The following is a 19,011-nucleotide window of genomic DNA, read 5'->3' as shown; positions in this document are numbered from 1 at the left end:
TTTCTATATAACATACTTTTCATTAGCACTTGCACTATGTGGAAATTATTTACACTTATACCATGCTTAGTAGAAAGCTTAGTTGAAATGCAATATATCTTCAGATTATTCACAATTAATTTTATCTCCACTATCAATTTAAGTTAAAAACATTTGAAGGGGCAGCCTTATTCTTTATAAGCATCTTTCCAATGATTCACTCACACATTCTAAGCAGTCATTTTCTAAATTGAACACAGTCACTCAGAAACAAACATTTTAAACTGGCTCAGAGGATTATGTCCTGTCAAGATGTGTATCCCTTGATCATTTGATGAGCCAAAAACTTAACAAGGAAGATAAGAAAGATGGTTTAACATGTGTAAAATGGAACCCTGACCTGATTTTGCAAATGAACAAAGAAACCATGTTTTTGTCTTTTGAAATATTTCAGAGTATCTTACAATAAATCTTAACATTTTTACCCCTTCTTTTTCCTAAATGTTTTATTTATTGATTATAAATTTGATCACACTTCATAGAAAATACAGTTCTGTGAGATAATTATACAGTTACAAAAACAATATTTTATCATTATCCCACTTTAATGCATATAGTTTAATTTGATGTTCCTTATTTCAGATTTTTCTTAGCAGCTGAGTTCTCTAATTTAGAAATTATTAGGTGTTCCCAAATAAGTAAGTCTCTCATGGTTTATCTATCACTAAGTTAATACAAGGATTTTCTCAATACAAGTAGACCATATACTAAAAGTATTTCTCTGTAAATGATTATTGTTTTTACAAATGTAAACGTCACTAGACACTAACCATGTATGTTTTCATTAATCCAATGTTAAAAGCTCCATTATTTAGCTCATCTCAGTAGCATGCTGTGTAGGATTTGCATATATTGAACTGAATATGCTCCACGTAAAATCCCAATTTTTTCAGGGTCAAAAGATAAATGAATGGGGTGGGGAAGGGAACTCATGAGGAATGAATGGTTTTACATATGGTACTGATAATATTTGTATTATACATCTTAATATCTTTCCTATGTCCAGCATGCATACATTAGTGGGTATGTGTGTTGGGTTACACATGAAATTTATTCTGCATTACCAGCTAGCATTGTGGCCAGACCAGAAAGCAGCAGCTTGCCTGCCAAAGATAACATGTGAGCTAGTTTTCATTGGCACCCCAGCTGGTTGCTTGCCACTCTGTCCACCTCCCTGCCAGCTGGGAACGCTGCCACTGGCCGGCTGCCACCATTCTCAGTGGCCAGTATCATCCATCCCCAGACCCAGCAACAGTCAGAGCCTGGCACAGCCACCACCACCACCACCCCACACTCATGCTCCCTGCCCCAGCACAAAAGAGAGAAAAGAGGCCCAGGCTTGACGTACCTCGTCCAAAAGATGCCTGGCCTTTCACAAAGAGGTGCTACAACCGGTGAATTTAAATGTGCCTCCCAAAGCCAATAACATGAGATCAGAAAAACGACTGGTGAAACCTTAGAAGAGATAATCTGCCAGTTATGTGGCATAAACTACATTAATTACATTCTTCCAGTTCCAACGTTTAAGGAGTAAAATTTATCTTAAATAGATGACAACACACACTCCCACACTAAACTGCCTTTAGACCCCTCCTATCTTTTTATAGAAGAGCCAAAGGGTGCAGGGAGTGCTCAGGTCCCTCAGGCTCTTCTCTGAGGAGAGTCGCTAGACAAATACGGGTGCAGAATTGCCTTTTTTCAGACTTCACATTTAATTAACTCCCTTTCCGATTAAAAAGGGAAATCAGACTTTGAAGTGATTGCTTTGGACACTCATTAAATTGCCATATTTATCGAGGCCATTCGTTCCCCTGCATTACCCCATGTGCTTGTCTGTTGTTAAGCATGTGGATTTCTTGTGGAAGTGAAAGTCTTCAGTAACATTTACAAATGTCAGATTTGTGCAGTTCTTCATGAGACTGGGATGTGGTAAAGGCGTTCCTGACCCCAGGAGCCAACCCGTGCTCCTACAGTATTCTCTCAACGGTGGCCTCTCGTGGAGTCTTCTTCAGGAGTTCCTTTTCAGCAATTCCAGCAATGTGGGCAGGTACATTGCCCTGGAGATACCTTTGAAAGCCCGTTCTGGTTCTACTCGCCTTCGCTGGTGGCAACCGTCTGAGAACGGGCACTTCTACAGCCCCTGGGTTATCGATCAGGTCAGTCTCTTCAGGATTAACTATTTTAATTGTTGTCACTTGAGCTGAATGTGGCCTTAGAAGGCATTTAGTTCAACCTGCTTGCTCAGTAGATGAAACCCAGAACTGACAGTTGAGTGACTTGCCCAAGGGCACACAGCTAGATTAGATATGGCATTTAGCTTCCTTTCATTCTCTATTCCTTCAATTGCCTAAGCTTATAAAAATAAACAACACAACAGAAGGACTAGGTCCTGCTCATAGAGGATTCTGCCATATGGATAGAGGGACTTTATCAAGCGTGATACAAGGTTATAATTCTCTGAAAAGGAAAATGTGCAAATTAGCATTGGTGCCACATGCAGTAGTTCTCAAATCCTCTTTCCTAGCCTTTGAGGAAAAAAAATGAACCAATCTCCCCCACATCCTTATAGACTGCTCCAAAGGATCTTTATACATAATAAAATGTATATCAAATAGAACTCAAAGAACCTGTTAACAAATCGTAGTGTTCATGCAAAGAATTGGAACTGAAATGCCTTAGGGTACAATTGTCCTTAAATAGAAATTTTACATGGAAAATAATCACACATAAGCCAAATTTTGCTTCCCAGCTTGGGTGCATGTCATTTCCAAAGGCACAGTTTAGCTGGTGTAGGCTGTGAATGGTTTTGTCGATCCTCTGATTTGTTTTCTGTAGCTTCTTGCCAGATGGGCAAGCAGACATAAACAAGAGCATTGTGAAAGGCCCCTCACATCCTGCTGGCCGTCCGGTGCCAGTTCTGAGCAGGCTGACAGATCAAAACAAACAAACAAACGAAAAAGGCAGAACTTTCCATTTCTTAAAACTAAATGGAAAATTTGTGATTTTTTAAAAATACATTTCAGATTCTTATTGGAGGAAATATTTCTGGTAATACGGTCTTGGAAGATGATTTCACAACCCTTGATAGTAGGAAATGGCTGCTTCACCCAGGAGGCACCAAGATGCCCGTGTGTGGCTCTACTGGTGATGCCCTGGTCTTCATTGAAAAGGCCAGCACCCGTTACGTGGTCAGCACAGACATTGCCGTGAATGAGGATTCCTTCCTACAGATAGACTTCGCTGCCTCCTGCTCAGTCACAGACTCTTGTTATGGTGAGTATGCCATCTCCAGATAGAGGGACAGGCATGTGTGCATGAGCTTCTGTGGCTGCCTCTGTCATAGGACTACTGTGCCTCTCTGATAGACCTGTAAGTAAAACACGAGTGCACTTTGAGTCAAACCACACTGTATTCTTGAATATACTGCATGTATTAATAACTTGAGTTTTAAAAGTTGATTTTTGAAAGCAACAGAATGTGAGCTTATTTTTTAAGCATACATATGTGAAGACTTCTTTTATAAAGTAAATAACCTAAATAATAATAATTTGTAAATCCGTAAGTTTTTTAGTATCAGACTCGCGGAATAATAAATACTTGCAGTATTTTTCCAATAAGGGCTCTCATCAATCACATAGAGAATTCCAGGAATCAGCAATATGATTTATTTATATATATATATATATGACTTATTAATACATATATTCACAGATTTAAATTCTTGGGGCATTAGATTAAACCAGTTATTGTCTCCTCTCCATATCCCCCCAAGTGATGACATTTTGTTGTTCCCATTTTGCCTATATTTTTTGCCACCGTGGATCACAGCACATTCCAGGCCACACTCACTGTGACCAATTTGCACCCCCTAGAATGAGTATGTGCATGTGTACGCTCACACATACCATGCATTCACACTCACAGACCCATCTTAGGAGAGAAAAGCTGGCATCATTGTACACTTGGACTCTTTATCTGAACTTACAGACCTGTCAGGATTCTGGGTCTCCTGGTCTTTCACATCCCCATATAACTCTTCTTCCAGCAGACACAAACTAGAATCGTTCAGTTTTAGATTCTGGGTAGCAGGGAGGCAGAAATTTGAGGAATTTGGTTATTTTCAAGGTCCTGCAGAATTCACAATTTTTAATATTCTCATTAGTCTGAATGTAATAGACATACTTTAGGAGGAATGCCAGAGATACTCTTTCTACCTCAGACACAGTCAGTCAAGATTAGATTAGTCAGTGGGGATGGAACTTGGAAAAGAGAAGACAGAAAAGTAGAAGGTGCACACCCTGTCTTCAGTAGGTACAGAGAGCCCAGTAAATCAAGTGTTCCATGGAACAGTGCTGATACAAAATGTAATGAGAACTCGAGGGAGCAAGAGATGACCAATGGTTGGCCAATATAAGAAGTTAGGGAACATTTCACAAAGGAGCTAAGTATTAAGTGGACCTTGATGGTTGAAGTAGATTTTAAGGGTGGATGGAGAAGAAAGGACCCCCAAACTAGGCTGGAAGCAGAAGCAAAGAAGCAGATGTGGGGTTCTTCTAAAACTGAGAGCAGACCAGCCTCAACAGGTCTGGTCTGCATCTAATGGAGAAGAGCACAGTGTGGTGATGTTGAAAACAGTCTAGACTCTTACTCCCTTCTTCACATAGAAAGTAGAGGAGAGCCCAGGTTGGGCGCGGTGGCTCAAGCCTGTAATCCCAGCACTTTGGGAAGCCAAGACGGGCGGATCACGAGGTCAGGAGATCGAGACCATCCTGGCTAACACGGTGAAACCCCGTCTCTACTAAAAAAATACAAAAAACTAGCCGGGCAACGTGGCGGGCGCCTGTAGTCCCAGCTACTCGGGAGGCTGAGGCAGGAGAATGGCGTAAACCTGGGAGGCGCAGCTTGCAGTGAGCTGAGATCCGGCCACTGCACTCCAGCCTGGGCAGCAGAGCGAGACTCCGTCTCAAAAAAAAAAAAAAAAAGAAAGAGGAGAGCCCAAAGAAGTAAGTTATCACATGGTCATTCTGCAGCAGCACCAACCAGGACCAAAATTTTGCCCTCGTAAGCCCAGTCACACGTACTTTCTATACAAGCCGGTGCAGCCTCCTGAGAGAGGAAATGAATTATATTATGAAAGAGTAAAGTGGCTGAGTGGAGTTGGAAACAAATTAAGAAGGGCCTTAAAAGGCAGACGTGGGGATTTGTGCTTGGTAAGGTCATGAACAGGAGAGCACAAGTGCAGAGAGGTGACATGATATGTTTCACGAAGATTAGCTCCAGAGCCAATGAAGATGGGTAGAGAAGAATTCCAGTAGAGAAACCACAGTGGTCATCTCTGTAGGAAGCAATGTGGGCTTGCACTATGTGGCATGAAGAGACATGGAATGGATAAAGTTGATGAGAGATAATGGAAAAAAAAAAAGCAGCAGATATCAGGACTGAGTTGAACATAGAGGGTAAAGGAGACAGAAACATAAAATTTCTAAAATAACTTCTAAATTGTGTTTTTTCTTAACAACCTCTTATACCAACGGCTAAAATCACTTCTAAATTTTGGACCCAGAAAACCAATGTAAAAGTATTGCCATTGATAAAATGTGGTAGTTAAGAGGAGATGTTTGTTAATGAGGGAAAACGGTGAGTTTTTCTTAATTCAAGTGAAAGGACTTCTAAGTGAAGATATCCTTTAGTGAAGATGACACACAGTATAGAAAGCTGGAACTGTGTCTATACTGCTCATCACAGCGCACCCAGCATCCAGCACAGTGCCAGGCTCAGTAGACACAAACTCTATTTCGAGATGTAAAACCAGGAAATTTGGGGCACAGAGGAGGTGATCGCTGAATCAAGAGTGTACTTGTAGAATAGATGGCCAGAAACAAGGTCTAGAAGAATGCCCATAGCTGGGCAAGTTAGCAAAGGAGTCAGAATAAAAGACAGGAGACTCAGAATAATGTCCCTCAAAATAAAAGAACGTTTCAAGAATCAGGGAGTAATCAATAATGTCCAATGCTGTTAGGAGGCAAGCACCATGAAGACTGAGACTAGGCCATTGTATTTACCTAGAAACCTTAGGGCGGTGTGTGGTCTCACACTGACTGCATGGGAGAATCACCTGGGAAGCTTTAAAGCTCCTGACACCTTGGCCATGCCCCAAAAGACTTCAATCAGAATCTCTGGTAGGGAGACTCAGGAATCAGTCGTTTCTAAAGGTATCCAGGTGATTTCAGTGTGCAGCCAAGACTGAGAACCACAGCCTTCAGAAGGGAGGTGGGGACTGAGGCAGCTCATAAAGTGAATAGGGAGAGAGAAATATAAGATGGGGGTATGGGCTGAATGTTCCAGAAGAAAAAGGAAAGAAATAAATATCTTTCCTTAGACCCACAACCTGATGGCATGCATTGGCACATATTCCATGGCCTTCAACTTGCTCCTTAAACCCCTCAGATTTCCATATTTTATTTATATTCTCTAACACAGCAGAGCAAGATATATAAGCAAAAGTTTATAATTTCTAAGAAGTTTCACCCATACCAGGGGCAAAATTGACATTAGTTGTTCAGGATTCCTATAAAATGGTCAAAATTTGAGAAGTCTGCTCAATGTATTAACTGTTTGAACACTAATTATTAAAATATATAATATGTTCCTTATTTGTATGTTAACCATTAAACTATATTAATTTATAAGTATTGTACTATATTAAATTATATACCATTTAAATGATATGTTTGTGATATATATTCTATCACTATAATATTACAAATATATCATAGCAATTATATGCAGCTACTCAAATACTATAACTGTATATGAAGTAATACTTTTGTCACGATGATTGTTCCAAAAGCTTTTCATTCTAAGATGTGATTCAGGAAAATTTATGTTTCATTTGATCATATCCCCTTAAAAGTTATTTCAACATGGAAATTTAAAAATAATAACTAGTAATATACAGAGAGAAAAACTAGGAAGCATTTCAAAGTAGGAAATATAAATACAGGGAAAAAAATCAAACTGACATTTGAATGAAACTAAAACATACAGAAATATGATAAGCAAGTATGGTTCTTGGGTCTGCAGATATATGTTTGTATCCAAAATAATGTTTCCTGTTTCAGCGATTGAATTGGAATACTCAGTGGATCTTGGATTGTCATGGCACCCATTGGTAAGGGACTGTCTGCCTACCAATGTGGAATGCAGTCGCTATCATCTGCAGCGGATCCTGGTGTCAGACACTTTCAACAAGTGGACCAGAATTACTCTGCCTCTCCCTCCTTATACCAGGTATGGATGCTTCTACATGTTCGCCACATGCTTCTATGTATAGTGAGCCCAAATGTGATAAAATTTGGCATGTCAAGTTTAATGAGATATGTGAGGATTTTGTTACTTGCTAATGGTATTGCCATGTATGAATTATTAAGGCTGCCTTTTTTTTTTTTTTCTAATTGTTTTCCTTCTGTTTCTTTTTTTTTTTTTTTTATAATACTTTAAGTTCTAGGATACATGTGCATAACTTGCAGGTTTGTTACATATGTATACTTTGTGCCATGCTGGGAACCAAGTTGGAAAACACTCTTCAGGATATCATCCAGGAGAACTTCCCCAACCTAGTAGGGCAGGCCAACATTCAAATCCAGGAAATCTTAAGGCTGTCTTAATGAGTAAAACAGAAACCAGTTTTTATCATGACATTATTCCACATTTTCCCAAAAGCCAGGCCTTTACTGACTTTTAACTCTAATATTTTTAAAGAATGAACTACAAAAGAAAACAGTGGCTGCATCACTTCGCTTCTCCAACTTAATTCAGAGATGCCCAGACAAGTCATTTAAAATAGGCCCACTGGATCCAGAATAGACTTAAACAGGGTCTGTTTTCTGCTAGTGAGGCTGCTGTAAATATAGGAGTGAGTGATGTCATACAAATGAAGGTAGCAAATAAATGTACATTAAAATTATGTCTGCTTTTAAAATTTTATTTTGGACATTATCTTAAGAATTATCTGAAGTATTTCTAGTGAAAAATATAAAAGAAGTGTTTCATTCTTGTCTCTATGGAAAGGGATCAGGGCTTAACAAAATTGCCTGGTACGGAAGGATCACTTGAGACCAGGAGTTCAAGGCGAGCCATGGAAACACAGCAAGACCCTATTTCTACAAAAATTTAGTTAGGCATGGTGGTATATGCCTGTAGTCCCAGCCACTCAGGAGGCTGAGGCAGAAGGATCACTAAAGCCCAGGAGTTTGACGGTGCAGTGAGCTATGATCATGCCAGTGCACTCCAGCTTGGGTGACAGAGCCAGACCCTGTCTCAAAAAATATATATATTAAAAATTAAAGTAAATAAAAATAAAATTGCCTAGTAAATTCTGATAAAGAAGTTAAATCTAAATTATCTGTGCATTTCCACTCCTGTTTGAGTAAAGCAGAGAATTAACTTTGCCTAGTGGAATGGTGTTACATGACACTCTCTTTCACCATCTAAACTAGGTGCTAATTATAGGAAAGCTTTAACATCTTGATAGAAACTTCTATTTCCTCCAAGACAATGGTTTTCAGTTGCTGCATTAAGAAAGAAGCAAAGCAACCAATCCAGTGTGGGGAACAGGAGTTATAGTTTGGGCTCACTATTGTTTTGTCATCCCACAAATGAAGAACGAATAAATTTTCCTAGCAAATGGCCATAAAATTCAACCATTCATCTAGGGCATAACATTTCTTAGAATTATCATAAATGGGATGGTTTCAGTTACTAACAGCCTAGGGCTGCTTTACAATTGCTGGCTCAGAGGTACGAGACTATATTAACTGTCAGCAGAGTTGCCAAGTTTAAATGAGATACGTGAGATTTTGTTGCTCATTAAAGGTGTTGCCATGCATGAATTATTAAAGTGATCTTAATAAGTAAAATAGAAAAAAACTCCATTAAGGCAACAATCTTTTAAGTCTTTATGAATTCTGTGAATTATTACACAGCTACTCAGTCACATTTTGCAAATAAGCGACATTCTAAGATTTACTCCAGCTAGTCATTATGCCCTTGAGTCTTTTACTCAAGAAAAGTAATTATTTCTCATCTTTTAATCTATCTTTTAATTGTCTCTTGTACATACTCACAAGAATTTTGACCCTTTCAAATGTTATTTGAAAAATCTGATGAGCATCCATTTCCCCCGTTCTGTACTGAGAATAAGCAGTTTGTTTATTATATTACCCTCAAGGCTCATGTACACTTGTCTTAAAGGTGACACCGACTTGTAACAAGGCCCTTTGGGTAATTCAAAAAGAAATGTGCATGGAGGGAGCCCAAGCCAGACTCACTTCTCTGCCATATACCAAAGATCATTAGAACAATATGCCAGTCTCAGAGTTACTTGTTTCAAACACGAGTAAACATATCTATACTACATCTACTTTTACATTCAGTTATTTGGTAAATATGGTGTTTCCTTGTTTTAAGTTAAAATTACTGTCTCTGTTACCTGGAAATATGTTGAAATGTCAATGTTTATGTGGTCCAGCAGGCCAGAATTGAGTATTTCAGTTTGTAGCTCTTCGCAATAAAAAACACGTGATGCTGACAACTTAAAGGCATGTGCTCAGTAAGGGTCAGGAATGACTGTGACCATGTCACAACTGCAGCCTTGTCTACTCAACACACGACCATAAGGCTAGGATCCCAGTATTGTTGGCACAGTAGTAATGAGTGCCAGCTGAGGTTGGCTGGTCACAAATTGACGTCAAACCATTCACCAAACTAAAATGGTCACTAGTCATCAGTAGCAATTATTCATTCAGTCACTCTTTAAACAAATATTTTTTAACTGTTTAATTATGTGCTAGGCCTATGAGGGAGCTGAACTGATCCCTGACTCAAGGAGCTTTTAATTTGGTGGGAGAGGAGTACTGGCCATAAATCACCAATAATCACAGGAGTAAATATAAATTCAATTGTGATAAGTGATGGAAAACAGGTACATGATGCTCTAAGTTTCTATATTGGAGAGTGATATGACCTGTCAAGAAAGCCAGGGAATGCTTTCTTAAGAAAAGGATACTTGAGGTAAGACATGAAGGATGAATGTAAGCTAACTAGGTAAAGTGTAAGGGTAGGAGTGTTCCAAACAGGGACAGTAGCCAATTGTAGGAGAGGGCAGGTGTATTTGAGATGTTGAATATATGGATCAGATAAAGAGAGGAGCAAGGTGAGGTATGAGATGGTGTCAGACCATGAAGACCATTGTAGGTTGTATTAAAGATTTGGAGGTTCATTATAGGAACACTTAAACGCCTGTTTAGTGTTTGGCAATAGGGAGACATGAACAGATTTGCATTCAGAAAAGCTTCTTCTTTTTTTCTTATTTCCAGCTTTTAAGTTCAGGGGTACATGTGCAGTGTGTGTAGGTTTGTTACACAGGTAAACATGTGCCATGGTGGTTTGCTGCACAGGTCATCCAATCACTTAGGTACTAAGCTCGGCATCCGTTAGCTATTCTTCCTGATGTTTTCCCTCCTCCCACCCCCGACTTTCCAACAAGCCCCAGTGTGTGTTGTCCCCCCGCTCATGTGTCCATGTGTTCTCATTGTGCAGCTCCCACTTGTGGGAGTGAGAACATATGGTATTTGGTTTTCTGTTCCTGCATTAGTTTGCTGAGGATAATGGCTTCCAGCTCCACTCACATCCCTGCACAGGACATGAGCTCATTCCTTTTTATGGCTGCATAGTATTCCATGGTGTATATGTACCACATTTTCTTTATCCAGTCTATCATTGATGGGCTATTAGGTTGATTCCATGTCTTTGTTGTTGTGAATACTGCTGCAATGAACATATGTGTGTGTCCATAGTAGAATGATTTATGTTCCTTTGGGTATACACCCAGTAACGGGATTGCTGGGTCGAATGCTATTTCTGCCTCTAGGTCTTTGAGGAATTGCCACACTGTCTTCCAAGTGATTGAACTAATTTACACTCTCATCAACAGGGTAAAAGCATTCCTTTTTCTCCACAACTTCGCCAGCATCTGTTGGGTTTTTTTAACTCTCATAGTAGCCACAGAAAAGCCCATTCTAAACAGAAAACAAATAGAGGATAAGAGCAGATGTAAAGAGGCTCTTGCAGAAATAAGAAATGCCAATGGTATAGGCATTGAAGAGACATGAAGAGAAGTGGAGAGAAAGTCAAGAGACATGGGAGGCAATGAAACTGACCAAGCTGGGTCAGTTTGAGGGACGTGGGAGCTTGAGGGAAAGGGCAGTGCTGAAGATGACTCCCTGGTCTCTGAGTTGCAAACCTGAAGGGATGCTGCTGCTCCTCACTAGGAAGGGAACAGTGAAACTAAACACAAGATACATCACACTCTGCTCCAGACTACATCACACTCTGCTCCAGACATTGCTATGTTAAAACCTAAATAATTGAAGTAGATAGATTCATAGTTTCTATTCCTTGCCATACACATTAGTTAAGTTAGATCTTTGTAAAAGAAGATTTATAAATAAATGAACAAAAAGCATTGTAGCATAGTGAGGGGGGTTCTGCCTTTTCACCCATATGAGCTTTTAAGGCAAGTTACTTTGTGTTTCTAAACTTCAGTTTCTTCATCTGAAAAATGGAGATCGTTTTTACCATATGAAAATCTCATAAATGTGCATGGAAGTGTTGAGAACATTGTCAAGATTTATTAAAAATGAAAATTATTTCTACTTTTATGAGTTAACCACATAATCACACTTGTTAACCATAACACAGGTTTATTATCAGACTTCAACCTCAGACTAAGAAGTTTTCCTAAGTCACAGCTTAATCTTGAATGAGAGTGAGCCCATGATAATGGATAGGGCACCGTCTTAAATTCTTGCGCTGGAGGAGGTTACAACCTATTTAAGGAAAATTAGACATATACCCGAGAAACAACTGCAAAGTAATACCTGCTGTATATAATTTAATGCTTCACTGAGGAATGGGCTAGAAATGCTGCAGGTATCAAGAAATGGGAGATGATATTGAATGCCAGAATTCGAGTGTTTCATGGAAGAGATGGGTCCTGGCCTTGAAGGATGGCTAGGAATTAGGTGGGTAAATGAAAAGAGCACTCTAAATCAGGGGAACAATGTGGACAGTGCAAGGACACATAGGTATGGGGCTGGGGGAAGCGCGTGAGTTGCCGATTCAAGCAGAGGGCTCATATCTGGAAGCTATGACAAGATGCTGGTTCGTAGAGTTGGGTTAACTTACAGCAATCATTGGAGCAAGGCAAAGTTTAGATTTGTAGGCAAAATGAACTGTGGTGGGTTTGAGCTGAAAATATTCTTCCAAGAAAAAAATTGGGACAACAGACAGATTCACATAAGAGGAGGTGGCAACGGTGTTGTGACAATAACTTCTAAGTGAAGTAACAAGTCTGGGCTACAGCTGAAGGAATGAGGCAGATATGACAGAACATTTCAAAGAAATAATTGATTAAAACCCAGCCACTAATTTCTCCTTCTCCATTACACACGTCAAGAGATGACTCTAGAGTTTGAAGCCTAGTAAAATAGTGAGAAGATGTGAGGAGCAAGCTAAAGTTGATTCCAGGAGGGACAGTATGGCAAATTTAGTCAAATGATGCTGGATTACATGTGATGGCTCGAGGTACAAATGAAAATGTCCATTTGACAGAGACATGAAGATCTGAGCCCAAGAGAAGATAATGAACTTCGGAGGCATAAACATAGAGTAACAGGCAATGCTGTAAAACTGCACCTGTCTCCATAAGAGAGTGTTTAAAAAGGTGGGGGGGGGGGGGGGGACTCGTAAATTTAATAGCAGAAGGAGCAGAAATGGCCAGCAAGGGGGCTGAGAGGATTCAGGCAGAGAGAAGATTCAGAATAACATGGCATCCAGAAGCCAGGTGAGAGGAGATTAACAAGCAGGAAAATATGGCCTTCAATGACATAAACTATAGAGAGTAGTGAATTAAAAAGTTTCACAAAAGCTTTACTGGATTTTTCAATTTGAGAGAATGAGTGACCTTCGAAAGAACAGTTTCAGTAAGATACTGGAAATAAATACAGCTTGTCTGGCGCCAGAGGCCATGGACTTAACCACTATATTAGTACTGCCTCTTCATTGCTTGCCTAAGAGAGATGGTCCGAGGAGAAACAGGAAGGCAGGAATGCCAGGAGTTCTTGAGAGAGACTGAAAAGGAAGAGAGGAAGATGCCAACATCAGTTTCATAGCCCCTAATCTGAATCTGCCTCCTCCTCCTTACTAACCCCAGACCTAAAAATAACAGGTGGCTCAAATAGCATGGGTTCTTGAATATCACCTTAGACCCAGGGTGAGTCAGTGGAAGGGCAGGTAACCCAAATCCACAGAGAAAGGGAGAGGAGTGGCCACTGAAAGGCTCAGGTGTGACTTGGGTATTTTAAGTCACAGTTTGAAGATGATCTATTCCCTTCTACTAGCCCTAATGACCTAGCTGATAACACCTTCTTTAAAGATTAACTACACTTTGGAAGCCCAGGTGGCTTTAGCCACAGCATGGAAGCTGCAGGAAGTTCTAAGGAAAGGTGCTGTGCACAAAAAAGGGCAACATTGTGAAAGGATTGGGGAAAAGAGATGGGGAGGGGAGGCTATAACACTTTCAGGTAAACAAATTTAGAGAGGTTTTTTTTGGGTTTTTGTTTTTGTTTTTGTTTTAAATGGAGTCTTGCTCTGTCACCAGGCTGCAGTGCAATGGCACGATCTTGGCTCACTGCAAGCTCCACCTCCCAGGTTCAAGTGATTCTCCTGCCTCAGCCTCCCGAGTAGCTGGGACTACAGGCACACGCTATGACGCCCAGCTAATTTTCGTATTTTTAGTAGAGACGGGGTTTCACCATGTTGGCCAGGATGGTCTCGATCTCTTGACCTTGTGATCCACCCACCTTGGCCTCTCAAAGTGCTGGGATTACAGGCATGAGCCACTGCGCCAGGCCATATTCTTTACTTTAACAAAGCATATTGGCTGGGTGCAGTGGTTCACGCCTATAATCCCAACACTTTGGGAGGTTGAGGCAGGTGGATCACCTGAGGTCATGAATTCGAGACCAGCCTGGCCAACATGGTGAAACCCCATCTCTACTAAAAATACAAAAATTAGCTGGGCGCGGTGGTGCATGCCTGCAATCCCAGCTACCTGGGAGGCTGAGGCACAAGAATCGCTTGAACATGGGAGGCAGAGATTGCAGTGAGCTGAGATCGTGCCATTGTACTCCAGCCTGCATGACAGAGCAACATAAGACCCTGTCTCAAAAAAATAAAATAAAAAAGTGTACAATTCAATGTTTTTTAGTCATTACTAAATAAAAAACAAAAACAAAAACACAGGGTTGTTGAAACCATCACCACAGTGTAATTTTAGAATATTTTGTCCCCGCTAAAAGAAATCCTATACTTAATAGCAGTCACTCCCCACCCCTCACCCAGCCCTAGGTGACCACTAAGCTATGTTCTTATTTGCCCGTTCTAGGCAGTTCATAGAAATGGAATTATACAATGTGTGTTTGTTTTACAATTGGCTTCCTTCATTTAGCATCAAAGTGTAGTGTGATATATTGTGGAATGTACCAGCTCCTCATTCCTCCTTACAGCTGATTAACATTCCATTTTATGGATATGCCACATTTTATCTATCTGTTCATCACTTCATAGGCTCTTGGGTTCCTTCCACCTTTTATGCTGCTGTGAACCTTTCTGTGCAAATTTTATGTGGATGTATGTTTTCACTTTTCTTGGATATATACCTAGAGGTGGAATTGCTGGTAATTATGTTCAACATTTTGAGACACTGACAACCTTTTATCCACAGCAGCTGTACTCTTTTACCTTCCCACCAGCAATGCAGAGGATTCTAATTTCCCATATCCTTACCAGCACTTGTTATTGTCTTTTTGACTGTTGCCATCTTCATGGGTGTGAGGTTGTATCTCATTGTGGTTCTCATTGACATTTCCCTAAAGGCTGATGATGTTGGGCTTCTTATCCTGTGCTTATTGGCCATTTATATATCTTCTTTGGAATATTCTTCAACTTTGTCAAAGAAGATAGGCTAATACAAAGAAACAGGCTAGTGGAGGAAATTTTATGCAAAACATAAAGGAAGGGTCTTGGCTTGCAAGGCAAATAGACACACATTTTGAAATGGGCTGACATCACAGAGTCAGTTGCTCAAACACACAGGGCCAGGGGCTTCAGCTCCGAAGCTGACACAAAAGTCAAAACACATACAGCTGCAACACATACAGCCTCCCATAGCTTAACAACTGTTCATATTTACAAGTAATGATAAGGGTAGGATGATTTTGTGGAGGTTGCAGTGGAGTTTTGAAAGATTTACTTAATGAGAATACAAAGTAATCATGAACCAAGAGATCCTTGCCTTGTTTCAGTTTTGTTAGTGAATCAGTGTGAGACTTAGGTCACTGGGCGTCATCATTGTCTTTGGTAGAATGGCATTGTTAGGCTAGATTTTCTAGGCTTAAATATTTTATGTATCTCTTTCGAAGTAAAAGATATTTCAGGGAAGGAAGAAGAGGTTTAAAACATTGTGTTCCTTTCAAAGGGCTTTTTCTCATGATGACGATGACAGTGAGGACTTCATAGGTAGAGTCATTCTGAAGAAAAGAGCAAAAATGAAGACTCTGTAATGTGTAGTGAAATCTGTTAAAAGGTGCGGAGGTAGTGTGGAGAGAGATACCTGGGACACCAGTGAGAGGAACCATACTATTAACAGTAATATTTTAACTACTTAGCAATGGATATCTATTAAACAAAACTGATGTAACACTTACTACATGCTGTAGATGGGGAAGAAATGGTGTAACTCCACAAAAGAAGCAAGAGGAGAGAGTTCACGAATATGGAAAAATGAGAGATCTTCTCTGGGACCATTTTTCCCCCAACTCTAAGAAGTAGCAGCTGATGGTGGCCATCATTCTAAAGATAAATGACAACACCTGCCGAGGAACTCCACCAAGACACTCGTAGGTCTTGGTAAACAAGAACTAATTAATTTTCACAACACCCTTGTGAGGCAGAAGGTAGCATCTTCCCAGTTTTACTGACAGGGAAGCGTCAGCAAATAAACATAAGTGATGTGGCCCCTTCACATAGTGGAGCTGTGACAGGGCTGGGAATAAGAAGTCCTGGCAATTCAACTTCCAAACTCTCATTTTTAACTTATATTCCAGTTCTTAGTGAAAATGTTTCCTATTCTTACAAATTAATATTGGATAGTATGGGTATCCTTGTTTGATGGGTACATAATTACTAGGTGTAGTTATTCCTAAGAATATGAAATCATCACATCTGAGAAGGAGCCTTAAAAATCATCTCATTAAACTCCCTTATTATACATGTTTAGTTACTCACCGTGGACATAGAACCTACTAGTGCCAGAGTACAAATGAAAGCCCTCACTTATCTTTACTCCTAAGGGGCCAGCTCCCATGTTAGTACATTTCTCATGTAGTTTCTTACCGTTTCCTTTTCTTTGAAATGCCAGAGAGTTGCACAAATTGAAAATGTCAGCGTTGGAAGTCCCCATAAATGCTGTCAACTCCAACAATGTATCTGGCTCTTAAATCTTCCGTACAGTTTCTCTAAGTGGTTGCCCACATTGTGATTAAACACAGCCAATGCTCAGTAAACCCATGCCACCTCTCAGCTGCAGGAAAGCTGTCTGCCCCCTTTAACAGCCATCAAATCACCACCCCTCCACAGCTGACACCAGGCCCTGCCCATCTACTCTACAGGATATCTTTTGTAGGGTGTTTTGGTCTTCCTGAGCATCTTTATTACTACGAACTGAATAGCCTTTCAGCAAATGTTTACGAAGCTCCATCTGTAGGTGCCACCAACAATAAAATGATAAATAAGGAAAATAATCTAACAGGAAATTACATATGAATAGGCACTTTTAAGACAATGTGACGAGGGCTTTGGTGAAGTATGTGTAAGATATTAGAGGAACAAAGAAAGTTTATTACTTACCTACTATCTATAAGCACTGAGGATACAAAACAGTATTCCCCTAAGGGATACAGAGATATTCTCTGCCCTTCAGAAGCTTATACTCTAAAAAATATATATATACATATATATATATATATAAAAATGTTGGTGCCGAGTAATTATGTTTTATGGAAATATGGTATTCCACTATGTTAATTATAAGTTGCTGCTGCAGATAAACAGAGATAGCTATAAATAAATTTAGATAAATTTAGTCATTAAAAATAATTTATCAGCAAAACCACTGAGTTGCACAATTTGCGGGCATGGGTGCATTTCCACATTGCTTACTGTGAGAATGGAAGCCCCTGGATACCAACTTCCTGGGCCTTTAGAACACCTACTAAGCTCTAGGTGCTGTACATGAAGTCTATGATGTTGAGCAAAAAGGAATCAACCCTGCCCTGTTCCTTGTAACTTACCGTTCAAGAAAGAGACAGACATGTATCAAATATGTATGCAAATAAATGTATAACTGTAATTGTGACAAATACTGTAAGAGGAAAACAACGGTTTGCTATGAGAGAGAACAGCATGGAAGAAACATCATTTTAAAAGGGGTCAGGAAGAAAAATTCTCTGTGAGGACCTGACATTTCCTCTGACACCCGAAGGACACACAGAAGTTAACCAGGCAGAAAGAGAGGAAGGGAGGGAGAGGCAGAGAGAGACAGAGATAGAGAAAAAGAGAACATGCAGGCAGAAAGGTGGGAATGAGTTCGGTGCACTCTGGGACCTGAGGGGAGAAACAGTACTCCAGAAACCAGTGATCATGATGAGGGAGGGAGGCAGAGGCCCAAGTTCAGGCAGATCTCAGGCAGGACCTTGTGGGCCAAGGAGAGGACTGGGGGTTTCGGTAAAATGCAGTGGAAAGTGACAGGAGTTTGTTAGGCAGAGATCACTCTGCTGGGGGAACATGAAGAAGCTGGGGAGCAAGCCAAATTCTGGAGAAACCGGTTTGTACAGACGTTCAACAGACATGTATCGGACTGACCTCTTTATTTCAGAGTGAAGATTTTAGTCCTAGTCTGTTTCTTCTCCATTTTCTAAACTTATAGAAATATTTTCATTTGGAAAATGCAAACACATTCCTGTTGTTTGGTCTTTTGTCCTGCCTTAAACAGATATTTCCTCAGTCAAATGACTAATGGTCTCTTAATGACAGAACATATATGGATCAATAAACACAAATGGGTTCCTCTAAAAGTCTTTTCATGTTCAATGCACTTGAGCCTGAGGCATTGCTTGGATTTGACTGCCATCTAGTGCCTCTGAAAACACGTGTTTTTGTATTTCTGAGCAAGACACTCCCCAGAACTGTGTGAATGAGCAAATGTATTTCTTCCTCTGTTTTAGCTTTACTTATATCGCTTTTGTGTCGATGTAAAGTAAGTCTGGTCTCATTTATTATGCTCTCTCTTTTCTCTGTATAATTTTCTCTGTCCAATTAGAAAGCAAGTGGGAAGCTGAAATCCAGCCCATTTTCTGTTCCCAAACCAAATGCAGAGGGGTTGCAGCTGCTCGGGGATGGTCATCTTTTCTGATTTTGCACTTACAAGTTAGCAGCAGCTCTGGTGTCACTCCATGGTACTTCCCACACGAAATCCAAGGCTCATGGCTCCCCTGAGGCTTCCAGTTTTAGGATTCATTTTTGTTTCTGACTGTCGGTTCTTTACAAGACTCAGAAAGATCACTGGGCTAAAATATATGATCAAGCTATCAGTTTGGTTGGTTTGGTTTGACTATAAACAATGTTTTGTATAGAATATTGTAATAATGGCCAGCCAGGCACAGTGGCTCATGCATGTAATCGCAACACTTTGGGACACTGAGGTGGGCAGATCACTTTAGGTCAGGAGTTCAAGACCAGCCTGGCCAACATGGTGAAACCCTGTCTCCACTAAAATACAAAAATTAACTGGGT

At 40.1% G+C, this 19,011-nt stretch overlaps 1 protein-coding gene and 1 long non-coding RNA gene across 4 annotated transcripts in view; one reads left to right on the top strand and one right to left on the bottom strand.

Moving 5' to 3' along the window:
• The window catches only part of RELN (reelin), a 510,762-nt gene that overhangs the window by 441,012 nt on the left and 50,739 nt on the right, over window positions 1-19,011 (top strand). For all 3 annotated transcript variants that reach the window (XM_005550435.4, XM_065542420.1, XM_045387530.2), the window contains exons 44-46: window positions 1,937-2,195; window positions 3,063-3,312; window positions 7,161-7,329. In XM_005550435.4, coding sequence (XP_005550492.3) covers window positions 1,937-2,195; window positions 3,063-3,312; window positions 7,161-7,329 — 678 coding nt within the window. The remainder of the gene's footprint in view (window positions 1-1,936; window positions 2,196-3,062; window positions 3,313-7,160; window positions 7,330-19,011) is intronic.
• LOC141409911 (uncharacterized) lies at window positions 484-4,167 on the bottom strand. The gene is made up of 2 exons (XR_012432760.1): window positions 4,029-4,167; window positions 484-3,406 (listed from the first exon to the last, which is right to left on the bottom strand). It is a non-coding gene; the product is annotated as an uncharacterized lncRNA (long non-coding RNA).

Source organism: Macaca fascicularis, chromosome 3 (assembly GCF_037993035.2).
Source record: "Macaca fascicularis isolate 582-1 chromosome 3, T2T-MFA8v1.1".
In the NCBI taxonomy this organism is placed as follows: domain Eukaryota; kingdom Metazoa; phylum Chordata; class Mammalia; order Primates; family Cercopithecidae; genus Macaca; species Macaca fascicularis.
Note: the sequence above shows the minus strand (reverse complement) of the source record. Positions and strands in the feature narration are given on the sequence as shown.